Genomic DNA, 26,342 nt, shown 5'->3' with positions numbered 1-26,342 from the left:
ATAGGATTTGCTATTGTGTGGTGAAGTGCGAAAATTACAGCCCTTTTTGGCATGTATTAGTGGCAAAAAATATATATTTGCATTTCAACGGTGCAGTAATGTGTTCTAAAGCCCTTTTTGGCGTGTATTAGTGGCAAAATAATATATATTTGCCGTTCTGCAGTGCAGTTATATGTTCTAAAACCTTTTGTGGATCGTATAAGTGGAAAAAAGTAAGTGCCTATTTGCCATTCAGCAGTGCAGTTATATGTTCTAAAGCCTTCTTTGGCATGTATTAGTGGAAAAAAGGGCTTATTAGCCGTTGTGTGGTGAAGTGATAAAATTTGACTTTTTTGGGGTGTTTTAATTTCCTTTTTATTTATTTATTTGATCTAACAGTATGTCAGACAGAGAAGTGCCAGGCCCTGCACAAGAGAGTGGTATAGGCCTAAATGTTTCTCGCGCAGCAAAGTAAGGGGCCGTGGCAGCAGGGGTCACTTCGAGAGGCCTGAGCTCCCAGTGTTAGCTAGCGGTCGTGTCTTGAACCAGCAAACCAGCAGTTCCTGAATGGTTGACTCGATCTTCGACTTCGTTGCAAGTGACATCAGACACCCCCAGCCAAGAGTCAGTGGGTTTATCAGACACAACCCTTAGTTGGCATGAAGTATTGTATGCTGCGAGCTCAGCTCCACTATACAGTAAGCACGAGCTACTAGAAGACAGTCAGCAGCTACTGGCAAGCCAAGATGTGAAGGAGACATCCGCCGCTTCCTCCACTAGGCGGGCAAGTAGTGATGAGGAGAGTGGCGTGGGAGCTGGTGTTGCTAGCAGTCAGGCCCCTGACCCAGAGACCATCAGTGACGTGCAGACAGTACTCAATGATGATGATGTAGCTGATCGCACTTGGGAGCTGGGTGAATTAGGGGATTCATACAACGGATCCTGTCTATGTAACAGCTACAAGGCTTGCATGACATGGTCCCTATTATGCATCAGAATTGGCTTATGATTTGGTAGCCAAAAGCAGGAGTGGGTACAAAACACAGAAAACACAGAAGACATGCAAATATTCCATTCACGTGTAATCTCTGTTTTGGATCCACTCCTGTTTTTTTGGGCTTTAGCAATACTGATGGATTACGGACCAAATACTGACAGAGTGAAGGCGGATGCTCCACAGACAGGATCAGTTTTTTTGGGGTTATTGTTCTGACGGATCAGAGGAAGGGCAAAATAATCAGTGACTTAAACACAAACTTACTGCTGACACCCACTCCACTCTGTGGGGGGGTGGGGGGGGGCTCTACTTGTATAAGCGTTTAACCAGGTTCTGTAGACATCTATGTGGAATCAGCTGACGACGGTGTAAAAGGAGTGCGCTTCTTTACACTAACATCGACCTGTAAGGCTGAGTTCACACTTGAGTTATTTGGTCAGTTTTGGCCCCGTGACTGCCCTAAAGTGTGCACTGATTCTAAGAGCGATGCCTGTCATCTGCATGTCATACGGACTCACAGTATTATTTACTCCCTATGCGTGTTACTACAAGGCACAGTGTTCTAGACCACTAGAAAAGGCTCTCTGCAGCCAGGAAATAGACGTTTTTTAACACGATTTGCCATTAATAAATTCGGATCAAACTTAATTTTTTTAGAAAATTCGGCGAACCTGCTGAATCAAATTTTTTAGAAATTCGATCATCTCTAGAAATAACCACAAAAAGTGCCTGACAGGGGAGGACAGACTTGAGAAATTTTCGGAACTTCCGGGTAATGGAAACAGTGTAGCTTGCTGTGCCACTCTGTTTGTGTAGCTGCCATTGTTTGCTACGGGAGTTACAGAAACGGCAAGTGCTTACTGTGGAGATTCCCATTTCGGCCATGAAGCAATGTTGAATGTCAGTGGACGGAGACTAGATTTCCCCACATAGCTCAATGAATACAAGGTGAAGCCAGGACACAGCGCCATATCTGTTTTAGGACGGACACCGCAGGAGCCTAGCACACTTCACCCCCTTACAATGGGGTCTGTTAAAGTTTTGCCATAATGACATTCTTTTTATGGGAAGAAGAGCAAAGCATGTAGTGCGATTCCTATAGTCAAATCTGATGGCATCCATCGCAAACGTGAACACTGAACTGGACCTGCTTCCTAGAGACGTATGATGGAGGAATGTAAAACAAGTGTCAAGAATAAGCAGCAGTCCTTACAGAAACAGAACCGAAGTACAGCAGCTGGAACAATCTGCTTAGGCCGGTTTCACACCGCCGACAGGCGTCCCGGCAGAGAACAGTCTGTTGGAGCTCTCTGGATCCGGCGTTGCCAGATGGTACAGATTCCGGCTGCTACTAGTTAATTGTGTAGTTAATTCTAGTTTTGATAAATCCGCCCCATAATGTATTTTTCCACAGTCTGTACAATGGAGGTAAACTGATATCAGACAAATGTCTTAAAGGGATCTTTATACAACACATAATCCAGCCAAAAACGGAACTGTGCAAAGTTTACTGAACTAGAGACACTATGTTAGGGCGTCAAGATGCTGATAGTTACACGGTTCAGCACTACATAGATAAAACAGGAGGCACTTGAGCCATCACAAGAGTGGCACTACCACACTTAAGGTGCAGGCTCGGCATCAGCCTTCAGAAGATCTTCCTCTGCACACCGCGCTCTCGCTCACAATTACATATTCTGCTTGTGTATCGCCCTGCCCTTACCTTCTCTTCTTAAAACCATCAAAACCCCGCAGCGAGCTAGCGATAACTTTCACCGAGGTACACAGATCTGACTCCATCTGAAGGCATATAACAGCCTGCGTCCATCAAACACAACTCTATTTCTTAGGAATCCCTGAGGAGAATGATGAAGATTTCCCGTAGCGCTTACAACGGCCGAATAATCTGACTATCCGTTTGCTGCCCACACTCCAGTAAACCAGGGGTAACAGCAACCCTTACACAAGATAAAATGGTGTACTGCCTGTATATGTGTACTTAACCCTTTACTGACAGAGCATATCTCGATCTCTGAGGAAGAACACTGCGAGACAGCTCTTGTAAGGGTGACCATCCGTCACCTTGACCGCAGACCGGTGAAAGGGGCCGCTCTGCAATTCACCTGCATTGCAGCAGTCACACTACACTGCATTTTTATTGTTTCCTAAAGACCTTTACAAATCAAATCGTACAGATGGCGGTTTCATTTACTTGTAATCAAATCACCCTTTCCATTTACTCATACAGGAGAGAGAGTTTTGAAAAATTCATTTTTCTTTCAGACCTTGTCCTTGGTGTACTATCTGAGGGAAGCTTCCGCACATAACTTAAAGAACATTTTATTCCCTTCCTTTTTAAAAGAACTTTGTGCTTTGTGACTCAAATCAAACTTGCTGCCTTTCAGATGACATTTACACTGATAGAATAATAGAATAAAATGTCTTCTAACCAGAGGTGCTCCCAGCTTCTTCGAAATCAATATTTCCAAGGTGGAGGACGCCAGCAACCACTCGAAAAAGATCAAGCTTCTCCTTGTCATCCAAGCCAATCTTCTTCATGGCAATGCACATGCGATTGAAATCTCCATGATCATCTAACAGTGGGTCCTTTAGAGAGCCATGTTTAAGGTACTATAACGTAAAAATGGAGATTAGGATTATTTTATGAATGTGATCTTATTCACATTGTGCTATAGAAAAGGTAAGTGCGCATGCAAAAGTTAAAGGGGTTGTCTGGGATTAGAAAAAAGGGGTCTGCTTATTTTTCAGAAACGGCACCACTTCTGTCCATGGGCTGCGTGTGGTATTGCAGCTCAGCTCTAAATATTTGAATGGACAAGGGCTGCAATATCTCCCACATCCTTTGCAGAAGAATGGTGCTGTTTCTAGCATGGAAAAAAAAGCCGAATTTTTAAAAAATCTTAGACAACTCCTATAAAACAAAATATGTACTCATCACCTACACACCAAAGGCAGCCATTTTGCATGCTCAGTCAATATCTATGATAGTGGAGCATATCAGTTCACAAGAAACTAATGTCATCATTTAAAGCATACCTAACCTTTCAACAAACTTTGCATCAATCAACAGTACAGTGGGTGTACACTAGGAATAAGAATTTTTTGCCATTTTGGCATAGTTTTTCTCTGTGCATGCTGGAAGTCTTGTCTGCAGTTTTCCCAGAGATGGCAGGTGGAGACTTGCTGCCATCCACTGCATATAGAAAGTAGAGGAGAATCTGCTTCCTAACCTGATCTTACTCCCTCAGAAGCAGCGACAGGATCATGGAGGACATTATAGAGAAATATTGACCTGTATATATGCAAATAAAACCGTTCCTATTAAGGCTACTTTCACACTAGCGCTTTTGATGGATCAGCCAGGGATCAGCAAGAATGCTTGCGTTACTGATAATACAACCATCTGCATCCATTATGAACGGATCGGTACTATCTTTAACATAGCAAGGACGGATCCATCATGAACTCCATTGAAAGTCAATTGGGGACGAATCTGTTATCTATTATGTCAGAGTTAAACGGGTCTGTCCCCTCTTGCTCAGCATCCCATGACAGAAAGAAAACCGCAGCTTGCTGTGGTTTGCTCTCCAGTATAGGAACGCAACCAAACAGAATAGAATGCATTTTGGAGCGTTCCGTTCTCTTCAGTTACGTTTTGTCCCCATTGACAATGAATGGGGACAAAATGGAAGCGTTTTTTTCTACAGTATTGAGATCCTATGACAGATCTCAATACCGGAAAATAGAAACGCTAGTGTGAAAGTAGCCTTAGATGAAGCAGTCTCTTCAATGTCTCTTATGAAGGAGTCCTCTCTCACTCAGCTCTTGCTCACTCCGATCCCCTGCATATACCTGTATGAGATTATGTAATCTGATCCTTTAGTGAGGACAGCCATCCTGGTTTAAATGTCATACATTTCAGGGACAAACTTATTTTAGCAGGCATTATATCTCTGATAAGATATATTACAAAGTTTTTTGCATTCACTTGTAATCATTGATTTATGCAAAGTTGTGTGAAAGAATACCTGACCATTTAGAAAGGTTCTCTGGGATTTTCATATTGATGGCCTATCCTCAGGACATGTCACCAATTTGATATCGGTGAGGATCTGACTCCCAGAACCCCCATCAATCAGCTGCTTGAGGAAGCCACGGTGCTCACTAGAGATCTTTCCAGCACTGCAGCCTCCTCACAGCTTACCAAGCACAGCACCGTCCATTGTATAGTGGCTGTGCCAGGTATTGCAGCTCAGGACCATTCACTTGATGTGACCAATGAACATGGCCCAGGAAGATGCCTAAAGGCTCACGGAGTGCCACAGCCTCTTTATACAGATAACCAACAGTGGTGCCACAAGTCAGACCCCCGCTGATTTGATACTGATGACCTATCCTGAAGACAGACCATCAATATCAAAATACCGGAGAACCCATTTAAAATGGTTTGAAGGTAAACGGGCTAAAACCCAGAAAGGTTACGAATGCTGCAAAACAGGGAGTTGCATGGTCAGGTCCTTATAATGTAGCGCTGTTTTATCTCCGTCTGCTTTTGAAATCTACTTGTTTTTAACCCGTTAGAGACACTATACGGTTAGTAAGAGAAGAAAAACCACTAGTGAACTCAAATTCATATGCAGACAAAGGTTATTCTCTACAGGACAAGGACCTCAGGAGATAACTCTCCAAATCTCAGTTTTATTAAACCGCTGTGAGTTTACCATAACAGAGTTAGGTAACTGCATTTCGGGCAATTTCCTAAAATACATACACCAGCAGGCCTACATGTGCACAGATACCTCAAATTCCATGTGGTTAGGCAGTACATTACAGACTGCAGTAAACCTACAGACCGAACCTGCTGCTGGTGAAAGTCTAGTAAGGAACTGCAGGTATCACCACTCCTTATTGCCGTCACCAGTTTCTGGTGAAATGATAAACTGTTTTATCCCAAAAATGGCCGTCTCTGCGTGTGTAAAGCTAGCCAAAGACACGGACGAGCCCAATACTAAAATCTAAGGCCTCAAAGCGAATGTTCACAAGAGAAGCATCCTAGTGAACATGGGAATGCTCTGATATAGTGATCCTAAATTGGGAATTGTCTTTCATGGAGATACTAAAATGTAACGTCATTACTAAGGACGGAAAAAAATATCTGTCTAAGGCCAGCATAAGAGATGAGTGTTCTTTAAGACTGACATCTTAGGCACCACAATAGAAATGAAGCAACTATATAAGATAATAATGAAGTAACACAACATACATAAGAGAAGTAAATAAAGGCACTAAGTCAGCTAATTTTATTTTTATTTTATTTTTTGCTTTATGGGCATATGGAAAGCTCTAGGATTTAACGACATTTTAATTTGCCCTCCACGTATATTTAAGCACTCATCCACCCATAAAACAAATAAGCATGCAGAGCGGCTCATCTCTACTCCTAGGAGATAGCTTAGGCATGCTGTATTAGACAACCGTTTGAGAAAGCACAGAATATTAGAAATTAACAGAGAGAGGTTTGCAAGACGGAAAAAGGCTTCCTTCTATACATCATGCATTTGATAATTCACCCCACGCTTGTCTACACAACATCAACGCTAAGCTAAAAATAATTGTGGGTTACACAACATATACCTCGTCTTCCTGATATTATATGGCAAAGGCAAAAAAAGCAATTTGGAGAGTTAATGGTACAGTTCACTTTCGATGCAGTTTACATGCACAGTGATCAGAGTCTTATAGTAATAGGGTTGGAATTCTGATCCCATGTTACTCTGAAAAGTTTGCTTACTTGAGTTAAGGCATTTTAATCAGAAATGTATTGCATGCATTAATCATAAAATATGCTCCACTTCACAGCGCAAGCTGCAAATGCAAAAGTTATTACGGTTTTTCGGGCCAATGTCTATTGCACCAAACTCGGCTATTACCGCTTTGATGTTTCTTGTCCAAAAATGCACCTTGGAAGCTGAGAATTTTCAAAAAGAGTGGTACCAACCCCCTTGCTCCATTTTAGGACTAGCTGAGCAAGGCGCATAGCCATAGAAAGTAAGGTGCAAGAGATCTGAAAACCTCGAGCGAGAGATTTACCTTTGCGTTACCCTCCAGGAATACTTTGGCATATTACTGCATGGGGGCAACGTATATGTACCTGGAATTCTTATGTGATCCGGAAACAGTGCATAAAATGCTGCTCTTTCCCAGCAATCAAATATCCAGTCACAAAATCTGTGATTTGTAGAGGTCTCATTTACATTGCCAAAAACTATCGACATAAAAATTTGAAAAAAAATGCAAACTGCAAATCTAAACTGTAAAGAAAACAGAAAAGCACCACAGCAAGTACACTCATTGACGGAAAAAAAATTATGCCCAGAATGAAATGTTGGATTGCTGCAAATTTCAGCAACCGTTTATGTCTCACGCCAAGCACACATGACAAACGGGCTCTGGACAGCCCAAAGAGGATAGTTTGATCTGCCAAAAAGCACAAGCAGCTCGCAGAGTTTTGTGGTCCACCGTCTAGACACAGGTGGCACCATCATCTGCTCTGACCATTTCAAGGTGCTTAGCAGAAGCAAATTTGGTGTCATGGCATCAGCCCCCGTCTGCTTCATTTGCAGTGGTGTCGTGAACAAGAAACTTGGACTGCTACGGCCCTATCATCTAGGGCAACTTTCACACTAGTGTTTTTGCTGGATCCTGCAGGATTCAGCAAAAACGCTTCCATTACTGATAATACAACCATCTGCATCCGTTATGAACGGATCCGTTTGTATTATCTTTAACATTGCCAAGACGGATCCGTCATAAACTCCATTGAAAGTCAATGGGGGACGGATCAGTTTTCTATTGTGTCAGAAAACTGATCCGTCCCCATTGACTTGCATTATGGGTCATTAGAGATCCGTCTTGCTCCGCATCTCAGGACGGAAAGCAAACCGCAGCATGCTACGGTTTGCTCTCCGGTATGAGAACGGAACGGAATGCATTTTGGAGCATTGCATTCAGTTATGTTTTGTCCCGATTGACAATGAATTGGGACAAAACGGAAGCGTTTCTTTCTGGTATTGAGACCCTATGACGGATCTTAATACCAGAAAACATTAACGCTAGTGTGAAAGTAGCCTAATCCAGGTTCTGTTGGGATGTGTGGACAGCCGGACTATAGAGGCCTCGTGGTGAGCACGTCAATTCCGCCTTTGCTGTGCGACACACTGCCCCAGTTGCTGATGTTATGATCTGAAGAACTATCACATATGATATTTGGTGACCACTATTAGTGATACAAGAGACATTAACAGATCAGCTATATGTGCAGGACATCCTGCGGCCAAATGTGCTGCCTCTTATGGCAGGACTTCAAAATGCCATTTTTAAGAAGCATAATACTCCCCCAAACACACAAGGGTTTCTCAGGAAGGTCCCTGCCAGACTGCAATACTACTATGTCCTGCCCAGTCCCCAGATTTATTACCAATTGAGCATTTATACCAGCTCAGTCGCCAGCTTTGGTAATCTACAAGTGGGCAGGATCTACAGGCCCAGATGTAACATCTCTTGGCAAATGGGCCACAGGAGACCAAACAGAATCTGTATTCCTCCATGCCTAACCGCATCTCATCTTGTATCCAGGCTAGAGGTGGCCCAACAGGGTACTAGAGACTCCTCTCAATTGTCCAGTTTTCCCCAATAATCTTATCCTTTCCGATTTATATTGTAGCCACTTACATATACCCTCATTACATTCACACACAAAGTCTTATTTGAATCCAACAACTCTTTCTTGGTGCATTATTTTTTTGTCAATGAATTTAATTACTTAAAAGGGTTCTCCCGGCCTGTACCTACCTGCAATAAGTTCCTTTCAGCTAAACTGTGGACATAGTACAGTTTGAGCACTACTTACCCTTCAGTCCCTCCACTGATTCCACGATCCCGGCTGCGGTTACACGACCACCCAAATGGCTGAGTTCTCTGTCGACGACACGACAATGGGACCACATGCGCTCCTTTTTCTTTCTGTTCAACTATATAATGTAGATGTATCCAAACAGGAAGAAAGGGGGGCACATTTGCTCATGTCGTCAGACGAAGAGCCTGTAGCCAGTCATGTCATCCCAGCCGGGGTAAAGAGACAGAAGGGTAAATACTGCTCAAAGTGCCCTCTGTCCACAGGTTATCTGAAAAAGACTATAGGCACAGGTCCGGAGAACCTGCATTAATGATCATTTAATTTAGAAATTAAGTGGATCTCTACAGGTTCAATTAATGTACCAAACTGATAAACACGGATTCACTTCCTATGCAGCCTGCAATGGGATAGAGCACTAGGTGAAAAACAACTGCTACATCCATTTACAAGCTATTTTACCAAGATCAATCTATGAATCTGTGTCACTGAGCTTGAATGTCAGTTTCATTCAGAAGCAAAACATGGGCAACACTCCTGGACCCAAAAGGAAGCCGTGGAGGTCAAGGACATACAAAAGCTCTGTTATGTCTCAAGCCAACAGGGAAGAGATGCATAGGAGCTACATAAAGAGATGACGGACCAGTCTCTTATCTGGGAGAGGATCAGGTGTTAAAAGAAAAGGCAAAACATTAATTATAGGCTGAGCGTGGAACACAACCAACGAAAAACATGTGATGCTGTAAACACTTGTACCAAGGCCCTGCTGCTACAAAGAAATGATGGAGCCAGCTCGAACGGCAGGGTTCCCGGCAGAGCGTACCCTATATACAGCGACAAGTAACTATTTCACTCCTGGAGCTTATCAGATAGAAACCAGCTAGCTAGAGCTACTGCAATAGTTATTTTTCCTCCCTTGTACTGTAAAATAAATTATTATCCATAGACTGGATTATTATATAAATTACTTCACCTTCATAACTTTGTTTTCTGGGACTTTAATATTCTAAAATTTGCATTAAAATACTATACTGCATTTAACTTACCTACCTAATATAGTTATGCAACTATTCAAACTAGAGGATGTAAAACAAAATGATGCAAAAAATTATATTCAGCACATTTACTGTACAATCCTGAGGAAGATTGATAGATCCACATATACATTAGTCATTGTGTGACTACTGTAGAACAGGATTTTTTTTCCATATTTTTTGCAGATCATTTTCCTAAACATGGTTTAAAGGCTATAGACACGTTTAGAGCCATTTTACTTATTGAGACGCATGGTATTTTAAGCTTAAAAAAAAACAACTGTTTTGTGATAGGTTTCTATAAAAATGTTGCACTGTTTTTGTCGCTTCTAGGTTTCCTAGGACGTAGCAGCTGCAGAATGATGTCCAGCAATAAGTCCATCAAACTGGCTGTGTTATGGCCTGGGTGTCCAACCCCACTCTGATCTTTCCTGAACAATATTTTTACACTGTTTTATTGTATGATCAAATCAAAGTTTAACTTAGCTTAGAAGGTCAATCAGAAAATGAGTGACAGGGGCTGGACACCCGAGCACTTAGAAGATCATTCTGCAGCTTCTATGTACTGTGAAACACAGAAGCTACAAAAGTCAAACAGTGCAACATTTTTAACAGAAACCTATTACAAAGTCATTTTTAGCCCAAAGTACACCTAAATCAATATTAAAAAATGGCTGCAAATTTGTCCATAGCATGTAAGACTTGCCACTGACTGATAAATACTTCAGTACACCATATACAGTACTTCGAGAATACCTCTGGACTCTTGCGGTTTTGGAGAATCTGTTTATCAGTGTCCTTGGAAGCAAAGTACCTGGTACAGCCACGATTCAGATACTGTGGAAATAAACATATTAACAGTTTATGTATGTTGGAACTAAAATCTGTCCGGATAAGGAGATCATTTAAAAAAAAGACATTTAGAGAAGACAAATGTACATGGATTAAAGTACCTTAAGTTAAATAGAGAATTCTGTTTATCTGATTAAATATTCCCTTTTTATAATTCTCATAAAAATCAACTTCAAAATGAATATAAAATGGCAGAAAAAGGGGACTATAAATCTTAAAAAGGGATATATAAAAAGGGAGAATAGGCCACTACTTTCTTTTTATATTTTCAAAGGAGTTGTCCACTTTAGGTTGTTAAATTCCCCTTCCCATCCAATATGACCCGTGAGGGGAACTATATGTACCTGCTTCCCGCCACTTAGCTCCGGCCTCATGGGTCTTGGGTTTTCCTCCCTGCACTTTTGTTCTCGGCGTGACAGATGGGGTCACGTGTATTGCTATAGAGGAAGACTGGCCTCAGTGGTGATGTGTCCCAAAACAGCACATCACTATTGGATCACATGCTGTTTGGGAACACATCACCTTTGTGGCCAGTCATTGGCTGCAGCAACACGTGACCTGGTCCGTGCAGGAAGTTTACATGAGGGGACCGGAAGTGCAGAGAAAGCTGTATGGGACCTAGCAGCAATAAGCAGTTAAGTATAGTTCCCTCCAGAAGTCACGCTGGTGGGATAAAAAAATAATAATAATAATTTAAATAATTGTGGAAACCTCTTTAAAAACATAGAAAATAGTGGCCTAAATTCCCTTTTCCTCAGAAAGCGTATCACATTTTTCCACCAGTTATTTTAATTTTGAGAAGTTGATCTAGGTGTTGTTCAGTATTTATCAGTACTCATCATTAAAATACACATTCACAATGGCCAAAAGTGGTGAGATGAATGTGGAATATTAGTTTATATGAAGAAGAGAGAGGTGGCTACATGAAACCTCTGGAGTCATTTTTCTGTCTGAATGACATCTCCATCAAATCCTCCCCTCACCACCAGATTGTTAACAGTCCAGCATGACATGTCAAGTTTCAGTAACCTCAACCTAGAAGAATAGTTTTACAAATGTTCTTATAAAACTGATATCACATTCAAATCTGAAAAATGCAATGTGTTACAGATGCTACAAATACAGATTCATCAGTACCATGAAAAGATTTTTGTAAGAGCTCACAAAGACTGAGCCAGGAAAATTGGTTTAAGGTTTTGCTAATCGTTTAGCAGCTGCTCGAGCTGCTGCTGTCAAAAACAGATCTAATCTTTAAAACCCTGTGAAGAATCTGCAATTAAAAACATATCTCAGGCAGCATCGTTCTGCAGGAATCCAAGTGTTAAAGAACAGTCATAAACAGCAAGGTGGGAACCGGCACATTATTCCTGGTGATACACCTTGCAAGCTCTAATTTGGGACTTTAACTGCACACAGGGAGAATAGATTATTATATATCACCAGAGACATCTACAGCCCTGGAAAGTGAAACATCTCCTTCATAAGCTTGCCTACAATTTGTCTTGAAAAGTAATTGCACTTTCAATAGAGCTGACATTTCTGTTTGCAGTCGCCAGCCCATCGAGACACAACGTCAAAGAGGTTTCATTTCAATTTGAATCATTTCAGAGGTCTTTTTTTAATCTCACCATCAGACACTTCTGTAAGAGTAATGTTCTTGGACTGCTGAAAGCACGCATCAAGCTTTCTAAGCCTAGCTGATCCAACCTGACTTCTCTCCAGATGACTAATCAGCAGTGGTCAGCTCCATCAGCGGGAGGAGAATGTAAGGGTCATTTATTGAACCGTTCACAACTGCCAGCCCAATAAGTGGATCTGAACCTTCTCACTAATGCGGTTACACACTGAAAACAGATGTTCTGGTACATGACACTTGGCTCTCCAAGAGTAATATAACATACAACAGAAGGAAAAAAAGTGCAAAAGATAAAATTAACTATGTAGCACCAATTTCAAGAACATTTGTTTTTGTGCAGACAGCAGAAGTCATTAGGAACAGATAAACTCAATGGACTAGCAACCGATCAATAAAGGTCTCCCGATGACAGTGCTGACCACTAATGATTATTTATCTACAAAGAGGACAAATGGAAAGGAATTTGTTAAAGGGGGTTTCCCAGCTCATAGTGATGGCATACAGCTAGGGTATGCCAACACTTCTGGAACAGTGAGCGTTCAACATCTGGAATCCCCACCAATGATGAAAATTAAGGGGGCTCAGCACTGGTTCACTTGAACGGGGCAACCTTCTGCACAGCTGGGTGACTGGAAGCTCCACTGTGCAGCGAAAACCAGTGAAGAGTCTACAACACTGAATTGTAGGTGAAGCCCTTTCAGTAACCACACAGTGGACAAAGATGGAAGCAGAAACATCCGTCCACTATTGTAGTGGCTGTGCCGCTTACTGTATCTCAGCTCATACTCAAGGGAATTGGAGCTGAGCTTCCTGCGTCAGTGGCTGCCAAAAACAGCTGATCAGCGTGGATGCTAGGTGTCAGATCCTCACAGATCTGATACTGATGACCTATCCTGAGAATAGGTCATCAATATCTAGAAACTAATGAACCGGTTTAAATATGCCAGCTCTCACTTACTTCACTAGCCACCAGTACAGTGAAGAGGGTTAGGTACTGGACACATTTTCAGCTGTGAAGTTCTGCCCTATGGCACCTATGCCTAGACTACAAGCTAGGACTAACAGTCACATATACATACCCTAAACACATAGCGGGGGATCTATCCAAAGGGCAATACTTGAAGTCAGTTTTGAAGTCTGTGCTGGAGTAATTTGCTCCAAATGTATCAAATGTGGCACGTGGTTTGTTAAATTTGGTGCATCTTTAAACCTATCCCTTTTGTCTAGAAATGCTACTCGAGTTTTCTACACCACCCAACTACTGGACTGACTTGTGAGTTTTTAAAAAAAAGTCCCAGTGACAAATGTGGAGTGAAACTCAATAACAAAGCTAGCCACAACCACTTTCCCAGCCACTTTTCAAAACTGGAGTGTTGATGTAAAAATTCGCAAAAGTTTTGTGGAAGTGACCCCAAAAAGTCACAAAAGCCCTTTAGAGGAGTGCAAAAGGTGATAAATATCCCCATAGTTACAGTTATACATATAGTTCTACTTACTCTGAAGTTATCAGGAGAACTCAAAAAAAATTTCTGACGAATCTCCTCCGATGCCCCAGCACACAACCTGTAGAAAATATGGTAATTCCTCTCATCTTGTCCTTGTACACAGATACGCGACTTCTCCAGAAGGTAGTGAGACACAAATCCCCCCACCACTGAATACTACGCAGAGAAAAACATAATAAACGGAATAAAAAGTTAATACATGAATCACAGAATTAACAAAACAAAAGTCAGTTAAAAAGTCACAAGAGCTTAAAATTGGCTAGAATACGATCACTAAGTAGAACGCCGGTTGATGTATCTGCATAGAATATAGATACAAAAGGGATTCATCACCATGGAAGCTACGTTATTGTGCACTGGATATCACATAACACATAAAGAACATGTTTTTCTTCTACATCCTGTCCTTACAATCGAAGCTGAAGAATGGATATAAAGCAGAGTGTAGAACGCTTAGCCCCCTGCACGACGCACATTACGTCGTGGATCTCATCGATGCCGGCCTGGTGTCTCTCCACTGGAAAAGGTTACTCTCATTATCAGAGTTGGCTTCTCCAGAAAAGCTCACTCAGCAGTGGGCTAACCTTTTCTGGGATTACAAACCTCGACATGGGACACTTGGGAACACACACATTGTTTGTTTTCTATTTATTGGGAAAGGGTAGGTCGCAAGATCACTTTTGACAATATTAAAGGTCACCCCCCTCCCCAGACCGTGGAAACAAATTCAGAAGAAAGGTCACAGAAAAGGTGGAAAACAGTTATATCTCAATTTCCTTTGTGTTTTTTCTCAGCTGTATGTGAAACCTACATTTATCACGCTCATGCTTCAAGTAGTGATTTTTAAAATGTGCCAAGGATTATGAAGCAAAAACACAGTATTGATGTAGTAGGGGCAGACGCATGACATAGAGCTCATGTGCAAGGTGAGTATATGGGCCCACCATGGAGACAGAACATGTGACTGCTATGAGGCCCTTGGGGAGGGGGAGGGGCGGGTTTGCGGTGCTGATGAACTACTACTCCCGTTCCCAACATAGATCAGTCACAGTCAAAAATAGAGGGAGGCTCACTACAAAGAAATGATTTACAGCACCCACAGATATGAGTGGCAACTGTTTAAATTCCTTGCACTGAGCTCCCCCTAGTGGTGGCTGCAGGCAGTCAGTTTATATAATACACTGTATGAAGGGGAACAGTATATGTATGCCATTTGTCTGGTGTAAATATACTGAGAAATATGGTGTGCAGAATAAGAGTCATAAGTAAGGCTACTTTCACACTAGCGTTGTTTGAATCCGGTGTTCAATTCCGACACCGGAACTGCCCGCCGGATTCGGAAAAACGTGTGAAAACGGATTACATTTGAATCCTGATCAGGACTTTGATCACAATGAAAAAATGCATTGGAAAAAATGGATCCGCCATTTATGGACTTTAACTTTTTTTTTTTCACATTTTTCGGGTTTAACATGCAAAAGCCGGATCCGGTTTGACTGAACACATGGCGCCGGACACGGTGTTAATGCAAGTCAATGGGAAAAAGACCGGATCCGGCGTTCAGTCAAAGTGTTCAGGATTTTTGGCCGGAGGTAAAAATACAACATGCTACGGTTTTCTGAAAAGCCTGATCAGTCAAAAAGACTGGACTGAAGACATCCTGAAGCATCCTGAAGGACGGACTCTCCATTCAGAATGCATTAGGATAAAACTGATCAGTTCTTTTCCGGATTTGAGCGCCGGAAAATAAAAACGCTAGTGTGAAAGTACCCTAAGAAGAACCTGTTTCACTTTATCCAACATAAGTGGAAGGCAACTTGTTTTTTCAAACAATTATTTTTCAAAACATTCATTTTTTTCTTTAAAAATGTCTTCCACATAATAATAAAAATAAAAAAATATAAGTAAGAAGTCTGGTCAGTTGCACTCGTGTCCCACAATGCCTGTACTTGTTTGCCGCACACAATGAGAAAAAAAGGTGGGGCCACCATGTCTGCAAATTATCTGCTTTAATTGTGCACACAGAATGGTATGAATTACAACTTCCCAATAGTTAGCTTCTTACAATTTATTTTGTGTGTACATTGGAATATATGAAGTGGATATTACATCGAAAGGAACTAAAAAAAATTTAATATGCAAATAACACCAATTTCAAAATGGTTGTGTCAAATCATCTATGCTACCAGAAAACTGCTAGTTTCATCCTTTAACCGCCTCCTGAGCTGTGATTGGGAGAGAGCTGAAGCAGATAGGACACGCCCCCTGAGCTGCAGCAGAAAAGACACGCCCCTGAGCTGCCAGCTTGATATAAATCTAGCAGAGCAATGAATGTGGAGATCTCTTGATCCACGTGAGGTACAGGGCTGGTTCTAGCTTTGTTAGAAAGAAATTGTCATGTCCTGTATGATCTCAAATTTTTTTACATTAGTCATGGGATAACTCCTTTAAATAGGCTGTCTGTTTTGTAATTGCCTTCTCAAAAACCCTATCAAGGAGTTATTGGTTAAATTGGTTCTCTGAGCTTTGTAGGGAAACATGGAGTCTTCTATGTGAAAGATAGTTTCATCAGAATATGCAGCTAAACAGGAAGACTTGGGAACACGTCCATTGGGACTTGATCAGAAGAGCCGGTAGACGGCCCCCACGCTGTAGAGACGGTGGCCCGATGGAAAGGTAAGTACTGACAAAGCCATCTTTCCTCCACAGGATTAGAACACTCCAGATTTTTTTGCAAAGCCTGGAGGCACCTAGAGGCTCTGCTCTCTCTGCAGCTACAGCTCACTCTGCACTTTGACAGAGCCAGGCAGGCATGATGACGTTTCCACTGTTTAGAGGGTGCGGCAGTTGCAGAGAGAGCAGAGGCTCTAGGTGTAACAGCAAACGCCTCTATTGCTCCTAGGCATTAATTTGTATATATTAAAACATCATTTTTCTCAGCAATGCGGACACATATGAACATGGGACCAACACAGATGTCTTCAGCTGCCAAGTGCACATGTAACAAGTCAGCCAGTATCATAGGTACAAATCTGCTGACAGATGCCCTTTAAAAATGGGCATATAATAATATAATGTAACAGCTATGTAGCGTGACACAGTGAAACACGTCTCATGAGAACTTAGGGGCAGAGTATTGAAAACAGTCTATGGATTCCTTGACATGGAGTCTTTTGCTGCCAGAATTTGGCTACAGATTCATCGCCAAAATTCCAGTGGCGGCATACGCAGCGGATTTGGAAAAGGCAAAATCTGCCGTGTCAATATAATGTATGATGAAAATGGTCTTTGTTGCCCATAGCAACCAACCATCGTGCAGCTTCAAATTTTCAAAGGCATAATTTGAAATGCGCTGTGATTGGTTGCTATGGGCAACAAAGACAATTTTGTTTTGTTTTTAGACTTTTTCATAAAAATCTCCCCAAAGTCTTCTGTTGTCCTGTTAAGCCTGGGTCAAACAATGGTCTGAATGGAGCGGTGTCATGATACTCCTGGTATGGTATGAATAAAAAATTCCTCTGCTAGGAATTTACAGGACCCAATAGTATCATAAGATCTCTCCAGGCATGCCATTAGGTTGCTGTAGTCCAGAAGGAGCAAGAAACCCTCAACAAGACCCTAGGCCAGGGATGCTCAACTTGTGGCCTCTCCCAGCATGCCCTAATAGCTGTAGGCTGTCCAGGCATACTGGGAGTTGTAGTTTTGCAACAGCTGGAGGGCTACAGGTTGGGCATCCCTGACCTAGGTAGGTAAGTAAGACTCTAATGGGGCATTAATCAAACTGGTGTAAAGTAGAACTGGCTTAGTCGCCCGTAGCAACCAATCAGATTCCACCTTTCATTTTTGACAGCTTCTTTGGAAAATGAAAGGTGGAATCTAATTAGTTGCTATGGGCAACTAAGCCAGTTTTACTTTATACCAGTTTGATAAATGACCCCATAAGAGTGAAAAAAAAAAACATTTTCAGGAAAAGAAAGGCACCTACCTTTTCATTAAAGTGAATTTCCACAAATTTTCCAAAGCGACTACTGTTGTTATTGCGGACAGTTTTTGCGTTTCCGAAGGCTTCTAATAAAGGATTAGCTATTTGGGTGTAAAGATGAAGTATTAAATTAAAACAAGAAGAAAAATATGATTAAAATACTACAGTATATAATACTACATACCACAAAAAAAAAAAAAACTTTTAGATGATTAGGTTAGAGGTTTGTACAAGCCCGCTAGAAATGACATTTCTGTAACAATGTAAACTGAAATGTGACAAGCCCAACCAGTGCGCTTCAGAGCAATATTTCAGTTTCTTTCTGGGGTCATGTTAGGCAAAGAATAAAAGTCAGTTCATTTGCAAGGACATGGGGAGAGCGATGTTTTCGAGTATCCCCAGCGTAAACCTTTGAGCGAGCAGGAACATAGAGGTGACCTAGCGAGTAATTGTGCAGCTTAGGACTTAACACAAAAAACTAATTTCAAGCCCTGCATCTACAAGCTTGGCCCTTTCATTCCCTCAGGTCCTGCTAACCTGGCAAGGAACGCCACAGGTATTAGAAAACAACAAGCTCTTATTAGAAGAAGCAGCAAATAAAAGCAGCTTGTGATGAAGACAAGCACTTCTCAAACAGTAAAACAGAGGGAGATATGAAAGTTCTCTTAGGGCAGCGGGGAATGGGCCTTTTAATGTTTGTCCTGAAGATGGTGGAAATAAATGATGTCCATGCTCATTACCAGTGAGAAACAGTTCAATGTTTCTGTTCTGGAGCAATGAACCCTAAGGCTGGGTTCACACGGGCGTTACTGGTGCGTTGCGGGAAAAGATGCAGGTACGTTGCGGGAAAATGCACGATTTTTCCGCGTGAGTGCAAAGCGTTTTAATGCGTTTTGCACGTGCGTGAGAAAAAAAAAAATCGGCATGTTTGGTACCCAGACCTGAACCTGGACTTCTTCACAGAAGTTCGGGTTTGGGATCTGTGTTGTGTAGATTTTATTATTTTCCCTTATAACATGGTTATAAAGGGAAAATAATAGCATTCTTAATACAGAATGCTAAGTGATGGACCATGTGATGAGCGCAGTGACGTCACCAAAGGTCCTTTTCCTCCCAGGTCCTCAAAGAAGAAGAAAGAAGGCGAGCCAGTCTGCGCAAACAAGTGGATGAGGTGAGTTTAATTATTTTATTTTTATTTTTTAACCCCTCCATCCCTAATTTACTTAGCATTCTGTATTAAGAATGCTATTATTTTCCCTTATAACCATGTTATAAAGGAAAATAATAAAGATCGGGTCCCCATCCCGATCGTCACCTAGCAACCATGCGTGAAAATCGCACCGCATCTGCACTTGCTTGCGGATGCTCGCGATTTTCACACAGCCCCATTCTCTTCTATGGGGCCTGTGTTGCGTGAAAAACGCACAATATAGAGCATGCTGCGATTTTCATGCAACGCACAAGTGATGCGTGAAAATCGCCGCTCATGTACACAGCCCCATTGAAGTAAATGGGTCCGGATTCAGTGCGGGTGCAATGCGTTCACACCACGCATTGCACCCGCACGGAATTCTCGACCCATGAGAAAGGGGCCTAAGGCTGCTTTCACATTTGTAGACCAGCTCTGTTCAGGCAGCCTGCCAGAGTTCTCTGGATCCAGCATTGCCAGATGTTAACGCATTGCCTGCCAGACCCCATTAAAGGAGTTATCCAACCCCAAAAATGACCCCCCAAATGCCTGGGACCCTCACACAGATTGTATTTACCTCACTCCCCAGCACCCATGCCGCTCCAGATGCCCACCGCTGCAGATCCCCGTCGAACAAGCCTCCCTAGTGTCACATGCGTTGCTATTGGCTGCCCTCCCCCCTTTTGGCAGATGTCTTCATCCGCGGGACAGGGAGATGCAGCGGCGGCCGTGCGGGCATCAGAAGCAATGTGGGTGCCAGGGAGCGAGGTAAGTACAATCTGTGTGAGAGGCCCGGGCATTTGGGAGGCATATTTGGGGTTGGATAACCACTTTAACTATAGTGGGGTCCTGCAGAGATCCGCCTGCTACCCAGCAAATATGCCAGGATTCAGCCAGACAAAAAATGCAGCAGGCAATGGTTTTTGCCTGGCTGATCCCCAATATTGTAGGACAGAACTGCCTGTGCCCTAAAAGTAAAGGTGTAATTGTCTTAAAACAGAAAAAACTTTGGGCCTGACCATCTACAATATGTTCTTCAAGAGGTTAAAGAGAATGTCTGGAGCTGTCTCGACCAAAAATACCAAAGTAAGGCTTTGTTCACATGTATTTAACACTGCTTTTTCCCCCGGTAAAAGCATCGTATGTATTTATAGGACCCAATTCACCTGGTCCTTGTCCTTTTGGCATACGGTATCTCAAAGGAGGCATAGTTCAGGTGTTTTTTTTGGTACATCATACCGTAGCTGACTGCAATATTCACTACAAAGGCGTCAAGTAAAAACCATTTACTGCCACATACAATTTTATACTGCTAATGTATACTTCCGATTGAAAACTCAAATGCAGTGTGAAAGAACCTAAACCTGATTTGTCAGTTATGCCCAGTTCCCAAATTTGCTAGGTACACAACTAATGGCCCCTTCCCACACTTCTGAACCAGGGAGCTGTGTGGTGAGTGCATTCAGTGCCCACTAATTTAAACTTTGACGGGACAGCTTGAATTCAATGAAAAAGGTCTAGTCACTAAAAAAACTTCATACACAGAGAATCTAAAATTAATGTTGGGACATGAGATTTAGTATCCACAAGAATGGAATTCCATTACTTTTAACAACCATACATACTAAAAAATGTAGAGGCCACTTACCTTCTACAATCCTCTCGTCAATATCTTGTCCAGTACCATAGGATTCAGTCAGATACCTGTAAAAGAGAATAATATAGCAATGAACACTACAGCTGGCTATACACATTAATGGTGGAAGAAGCAGCCAACATCTCCGCAGGATCAGCCAACAGTCTCATTTGTACAGGGACAGGTTCACACTCATAAGAACTGCAGAAAATCTAAATGTTATTTACTGTAAACGAACCTTAGAACAAACTTAGTATTTTCTGTCTTGCCAGCTCCCGACTCTCCAGACACGATGATTGATTGGCTCATCTTCAAAACCTTCATGTCTCTGAAGGCCTTATCAGCTGGAACAAAACGTATTGCAATAAACAGCACTTTAATGCTTCAGCAATTCCAACTTTACAGAACTTATTTGCTTCCAGTATGCTGCCGGTTCAACAGGACTGGCGGTTTAGTTTTTTTTCTCCACCCCCTTCAATGACTTGTACATACCCAAAAAGGCTATGATGATCTGGAGTTATCCTAAAGGGACATGCCTTAGAAACCTTTTTAATGGTTATTTACTTTTTATTTTTCTTAGCTTACCAAAAAAAATTTGGGGGATGGACACATATAGAAATGAAGCATATACCATTTTATGTTGGCGATATTCATTCCTCTGAGACTGAGAGTGAGGCTCCAATAGGAATACATAGAGAAACTGACTTCCTGTGTCAGTTGGAGAGTCTGATTGCTGGTCACATGACACAGGTGAGAAGCATAAGGGAGGTATAACTCCAAAATACAGCCAGGGGTAAGAAAGTTACATTCACTACAGATTACATCATGTAGCTTTCTAACAGGTCAGAGAATCCATTTTTGGCGGGAGTTCTTCTTTAAGCTATATTCTTATTAGGAAGATAAAAAGTGAGCTATAAATAAGTGTTTATGAGGTCAGGAGATCAGAGATAAGGAGCCATCAGCTGTGCTGCTTGACTGGAAACACTATAAACACAGAGGCTGGTACTAGAAAATTCTAAGGCTATAAAGAGAAAGGGTCTGAAAATTTTTAAAAGACCAACTGAAAAAAATTATTTTTAAACGCAAAATCACTACAATGCAATCATTTTTAAAAATGACCCCAATGGTGTCCATACCATTTAAATATTTACGAAATGTATCTCATTTTTACCATCATGGCTGGAACTAAAAGGATCAGTGTGTTCCCTGCTAAATGCCAGGTTTCCTGATGGAAACCCAATGGACTCCATGATAGTTAGTGGGTTCCCTTGGGTGCCTTTCATTTTCATATGAAACATATTTGAAGTCATTACTGACACAAGCACCAAATACTTCACAAACATAAAATAACCCCAAAAAAAGTTGATTGGGCAGTCATAATACCTACCTATCGCATATACATGTGGTGGCAAAGTTCCCAGTGATTTACCCTGGTACACCTTAATGTATTCAGAGGTATAAAGTTTCGGAACATCAAAATACGGATTTACTGCAATCAGAATATTGGCCACATAGGTCTATAATAAAAAGGAGAAAAATAGATAGGCTTACATGGACATCTATGTCTTATAAAAGCATAAAAATAAAATCAATCATTGTGACGTAATGAGTTATCCCATGATTAAAGGGACACTGACAGGCCCTATAAACATATTTAGTTATTCCTATGCAGTCATAGGTCTAATAAAGTGTATTCCAATGATATAAGAGTACGCCCTGTCCGCATTTTAAACCATGTAAAAACAACTTTATATTCACCTGTCAATCACGTTCCTTTGTGCCCAAGGGGCTGTTTTTCTCCTACCTTTGTGCCCAGCCGCGCCCCAACTGTCGTTTCCTACCATCGCCCAGCTCATCATTATTCACTGCGCTGGGCGACTTTTACTCTTCTCTCCGCCCTCACTGAGTTTCTTTTCCGGCGCAGGCGCATTAACAAACAGTATTTCTGCTGACATCAGCGTTCTGAAGCGCTGGATAGGAGTGACTGGGAGGAGAGATCTGGCGCAGACGCAGCAGGAGACACAGAGCAGCCACATAGAAGAATAAGGGACGCAGGCGCATAAAATTTCCGGCTTGTGAGGGTGCCGGATACAGGTATCCGGCGCCTGCGCAGAAGGTCCGATTGAGGCCGATGCCCATAAGTTTCTATCGGGCATGCGCGGGATCTAACAGGATCGGGGACTGTAAAAGCTGTCCAGCGCCATGTTGCACCTGGAAGAAAAGAGTAAGAGAAAACTTTTTTTTCTTAAGCAACAGGCGTTTGAGACAGGCAATCAGACAGGGAAACTTCTTGCGCATATAGCACGTGCCAACACTATGGCTCCACCAGTACTTCGACTAAGAGAGGCTGATGGACACATAGTGGAGACGATTCAGGACATATTAAAATGCCTCCACGTTTTTTATGCGGATCTATATAGGTCCGCGGCTAATTACTCAGAGCAGGAATTAGAATCATATCTCAATGAAGTTTCCTATACTAGACTAAATGATCTGGACAGGGGTATCATGGAGGAAGATATCACTTTGGAGGAGGTGGAGAGAGCCATTATGGACTTGCCATCAGGAAAGGCCCCTGGCCCGGACGGCATCCCGGTGGAGGTGTATTCTAGGTATAGGGAGGGTCTGAGCCCACAGTTGCTGAAGCTGTATAGGGCTGCGCACTCCGGCGGATCACTGCCGGACTCGATGTACGATGCTTCCATTGTTGCGATTTTAAAACCCGGCAAGGACCCGCTGGACTGCGGATCTTATCGTCCAATCTCGCTTTTGAACTTGGACTATAAAATCCTGACTAGGATTCTAGCCAACAGATTGAACAAGGTGATAACGTTTGTGATACACTCTGACCAATCCGGTTTTATGCCTGGGAGATCCACCTCGGATAATATTAGGAGAGCGCAAGTGATTGCGCAGGTGGGAGTTGACGAGAAAGCAAAGTGGGCATTAGCCTCTCTGGACACGGCTAAAGCTTTTGACTCTCCAGAATGGCCCTTCTTAACAGCTGTGCTGAGGAGCTTTGGCTTTGGTCCCAATTTTATTAGATGGCTTGGCATACTCTATAATAATCCCTCTGCATGTATCCAGCCTAATGGTTCATACTCTGACAGGATTTCTCTACTTAGGGGTACAAGGCAGGGATGCCCTCTCTCGCCTCTTTTGTTCGCAATAGCGATAGAACACCTGGCAATCAGACTTAGACAGGATTCAATCTACACAGGGGTGTCTGCGGGAGACAGTGAGGATAGAATAGGATTGTATGCGGATGACCTGATCCTGTTTATGTCTGATCCGGAAGTGTCTCTCCCGAGAGCGATTGAAGTCATTGCGTTCTTTGGGCGATACTCTGGGCTACACATAAATTGGGGCAAGTCTGCCATCATGCCTCTATGGGCACACGACTGGCCGGAATGTCACTACAATTTGCCTGTAGTTGATAGGTTTAAGTATCTAGGGGTAATGATCACTAAGGTACCGCAGCTCTCCTATGCTTTGAATATTGAGCCCCTAGAAACCCTGTTTCAAGATAAAATAAAAACGTGGGAATCTCTCCCATTGTCAGCTATGGGAAAATTGAACCTGGTGAAGATGGTTCTGCTACCCAAGGGTTTATACCTGTTGTCTCATGCTTGCACCCCGATTCCCCGAGGATTCTTTAAACGCATTCACGCTCTGATCACGGCCTTTGTCTGGGGCAGGTCCAGAAGAAAGCTTTTGCTCCCAGTGCTTCAGAGGTCAAAGCTGCAGGGGGGTGCTGCCCTTCCTGATTTTTTCCTATACTTTATAGCAAGTCAGTTGAGATTCTTGAGGTACTGGGTCACTGAGGCTCCACGGCCTAATGCGGAATCCTATCTGCATGAACATCTGCAAGTATCTACGTTATGGCCCGTCCTAGAAGGCTCTGGTCATTTACAAAAGTGCACCCTTCCGATTCACAAATTAGCCCATCAGATATGGCAGGCGTCCAAATTGAATACGTATAAAGATTTACCCAGTGAGATTCCCATATGGGACAACTGTATGTTTCCCCATTTATCACGGTTAGAGGGGGTGTCAGAGTGGAGGAGATATGGGATTCGAGTGTTGGGGGATATATATGAGGGAGGTCAGCTGATCACATTCTCGCAGATCCAGGACAGATTTCTGGTGCCACGTACCCTCTTTTACAGGTAACTTCAGTTGCGACATGCACTACAGGCCCAATTTCGAGGTGGAAATAGATGCATATCTAAGTATCCTATCATTGGGGTCTTGAGATCCCAGGGCCCTAGAGGGATAGTATCAGCCCTCTACACACAGCTGCTTGACTGTCGTATGCTAGTGACCCCGTTGGCTGTCGAGGGCAGGTGGAAGATGCTCATACCCTCTTTAACTTCTGAGGAGTGGGAGGAGGCTTTGATAGCCCCAACTAGAGTGTCCCCCTCTATTAACAACAAGATGATTCAGCTCTTTATCCTACACTACAGTTAACTAACTCCCACTAGACTTCAAAAGATGGGTAGGATTGATCACTTCAGGTGTCATAGGTGCAGTGCAGAGGGTGCTAATTTTTGGCATATGATTTGGGATTGCCCATTGGGATTGCATCAGTATTGGGTATCGGTACTGGAGGTTGTCAAGGCTCTGGTCCCTCCGACACTGCAGCTGTGCCCCAAGATGTGTATCTTGGTTGTAGTAGATGAGGAGTCACATTACCACAGAATTTTCTTAGAAGAAACATTGTTCCTGGCTAGGAAAGCGGTTTCCCTGCGATGGACGGGAGATTCCCCCCCCCCCCCCTCAAAGGGACAATGGCTCTCTCTAGTAAATAATGCGGTCTCCATGGAGAATATTGTCTATAAACATAGGGGATGCCCGCAAAAATTTGATAGGGTGTGGGGTGATTGGTGTTCATCTCCACTTACTTTGCATACTTCACATCTGCACTCGACAGTTAGCGACCCTTCTTATCACATGAGGTGTTATCCGATGGATCACGCTGCATCCACTACTGGTTGATCATTTGTGTATGTAATGCGCCCGTATGGTCTTGTTTTATAATTGCATCACCTGAGCCACTGTCATGTAAATCTCACATATATGATTCCAACTACATGTTATTATAGCCTCATATAAGCACTGTATCTGCATTTCTGATTGGCCCCTGCGCGGGTCATTATGATGTCATGTGTGTGCCATACTTGTCTTATTCTCTTTTAATAAAACGAGTTTAAAAAAAAAAAAGCCGTCCAGCGCAGTAAATAATAATGAGCTGGGCGACGGTAGGAAACGACAGTTGGGGCGCGGCTGGGCACAAAGGTAGGAGAAAAACCGCCCCTTGGGCACAAAGGAAGGTGATTGACAGATGAAGATAAAGTTGTTTTTACATGGTTTAAAATGCGGACAGGGCGTACTCATATCATTGGAATACACTTTAATAGACCTATGACTGCATAGGAATAACTAAATATGTTTATAGGGCCTGTCAGTGTCCCTTTAATGTAAAACTGAAAACTAGACATAACATAGTACATGAAAATTTCTTTCTAACAAAGCTAGAACCAGCTCTGTACTTGACATGGATCCAAAGATCTCATTTGTTGCTCCATTTGTTCTGGTA

At 42.5% G+C, this 26,342-nt stretch overlaps 1 protein-coding gene across 5 annotated transcripts in view; it reads right to left on the bottom strand.

Annotated features, from left to right (window-relative positions):
• The window catches only part of MYO6 (myosin VI), a 262,279-nt gene that overhangs the window by 155,976 nt on the left and 79,961 nt on the right, over nt 1–26,342 (bottom strand). For all 5 annotated transcript variants that reach the window (XM_040428669.1, XM_040428670.1, XM_040428671.1 and 2 more), the window contains exons 5-11: nt 22,131–22,260; nt 20,982–21,087; nt 20,756–20,811; nt 17,922–18,019; nt 13,928–14,092; nt 10,700–10,780; nt 3,427–3,607 (exon numbers count right to left, since the gene is read on the bottom strand). In XM_040428669.1, the coding sequence (XP_040284603.1) occupies nt 3,427–3,607; nt 10,700–10,780; nt 13,928–14,092; nt 17,922–18,019; nt 20,756–20,811; nt 20,982–21,087; nt 22,131–22,260 (817 nt within the window). The remainder of the gene's footprint in view (nt 1–3,426; nt 3,608–10,699; nt 10,781–13,927; nt 14,093–17,921; nt 18,020–20,755; nt 20,812–20,981; nt 21,088–22,130; nt 22,261–26,342) is intronic.

Source organism: Bufo bufo, chromosome 4, assembly GCF_905171765.1.
Source record: "Bufo bufo chromosome 4, aBufBuf1.1, whole genome shotgun sequence".
Classification (NCBI taxonomy): domain Eukaryota; kingdom Metazoa; phylum Chordata; class Amphibia; order Anura; family Bufonidae; genus Bufo; species Bufo bufo.
This window is presented reverse-complemented; position numbering and strand designations above follow the sequence as displayed.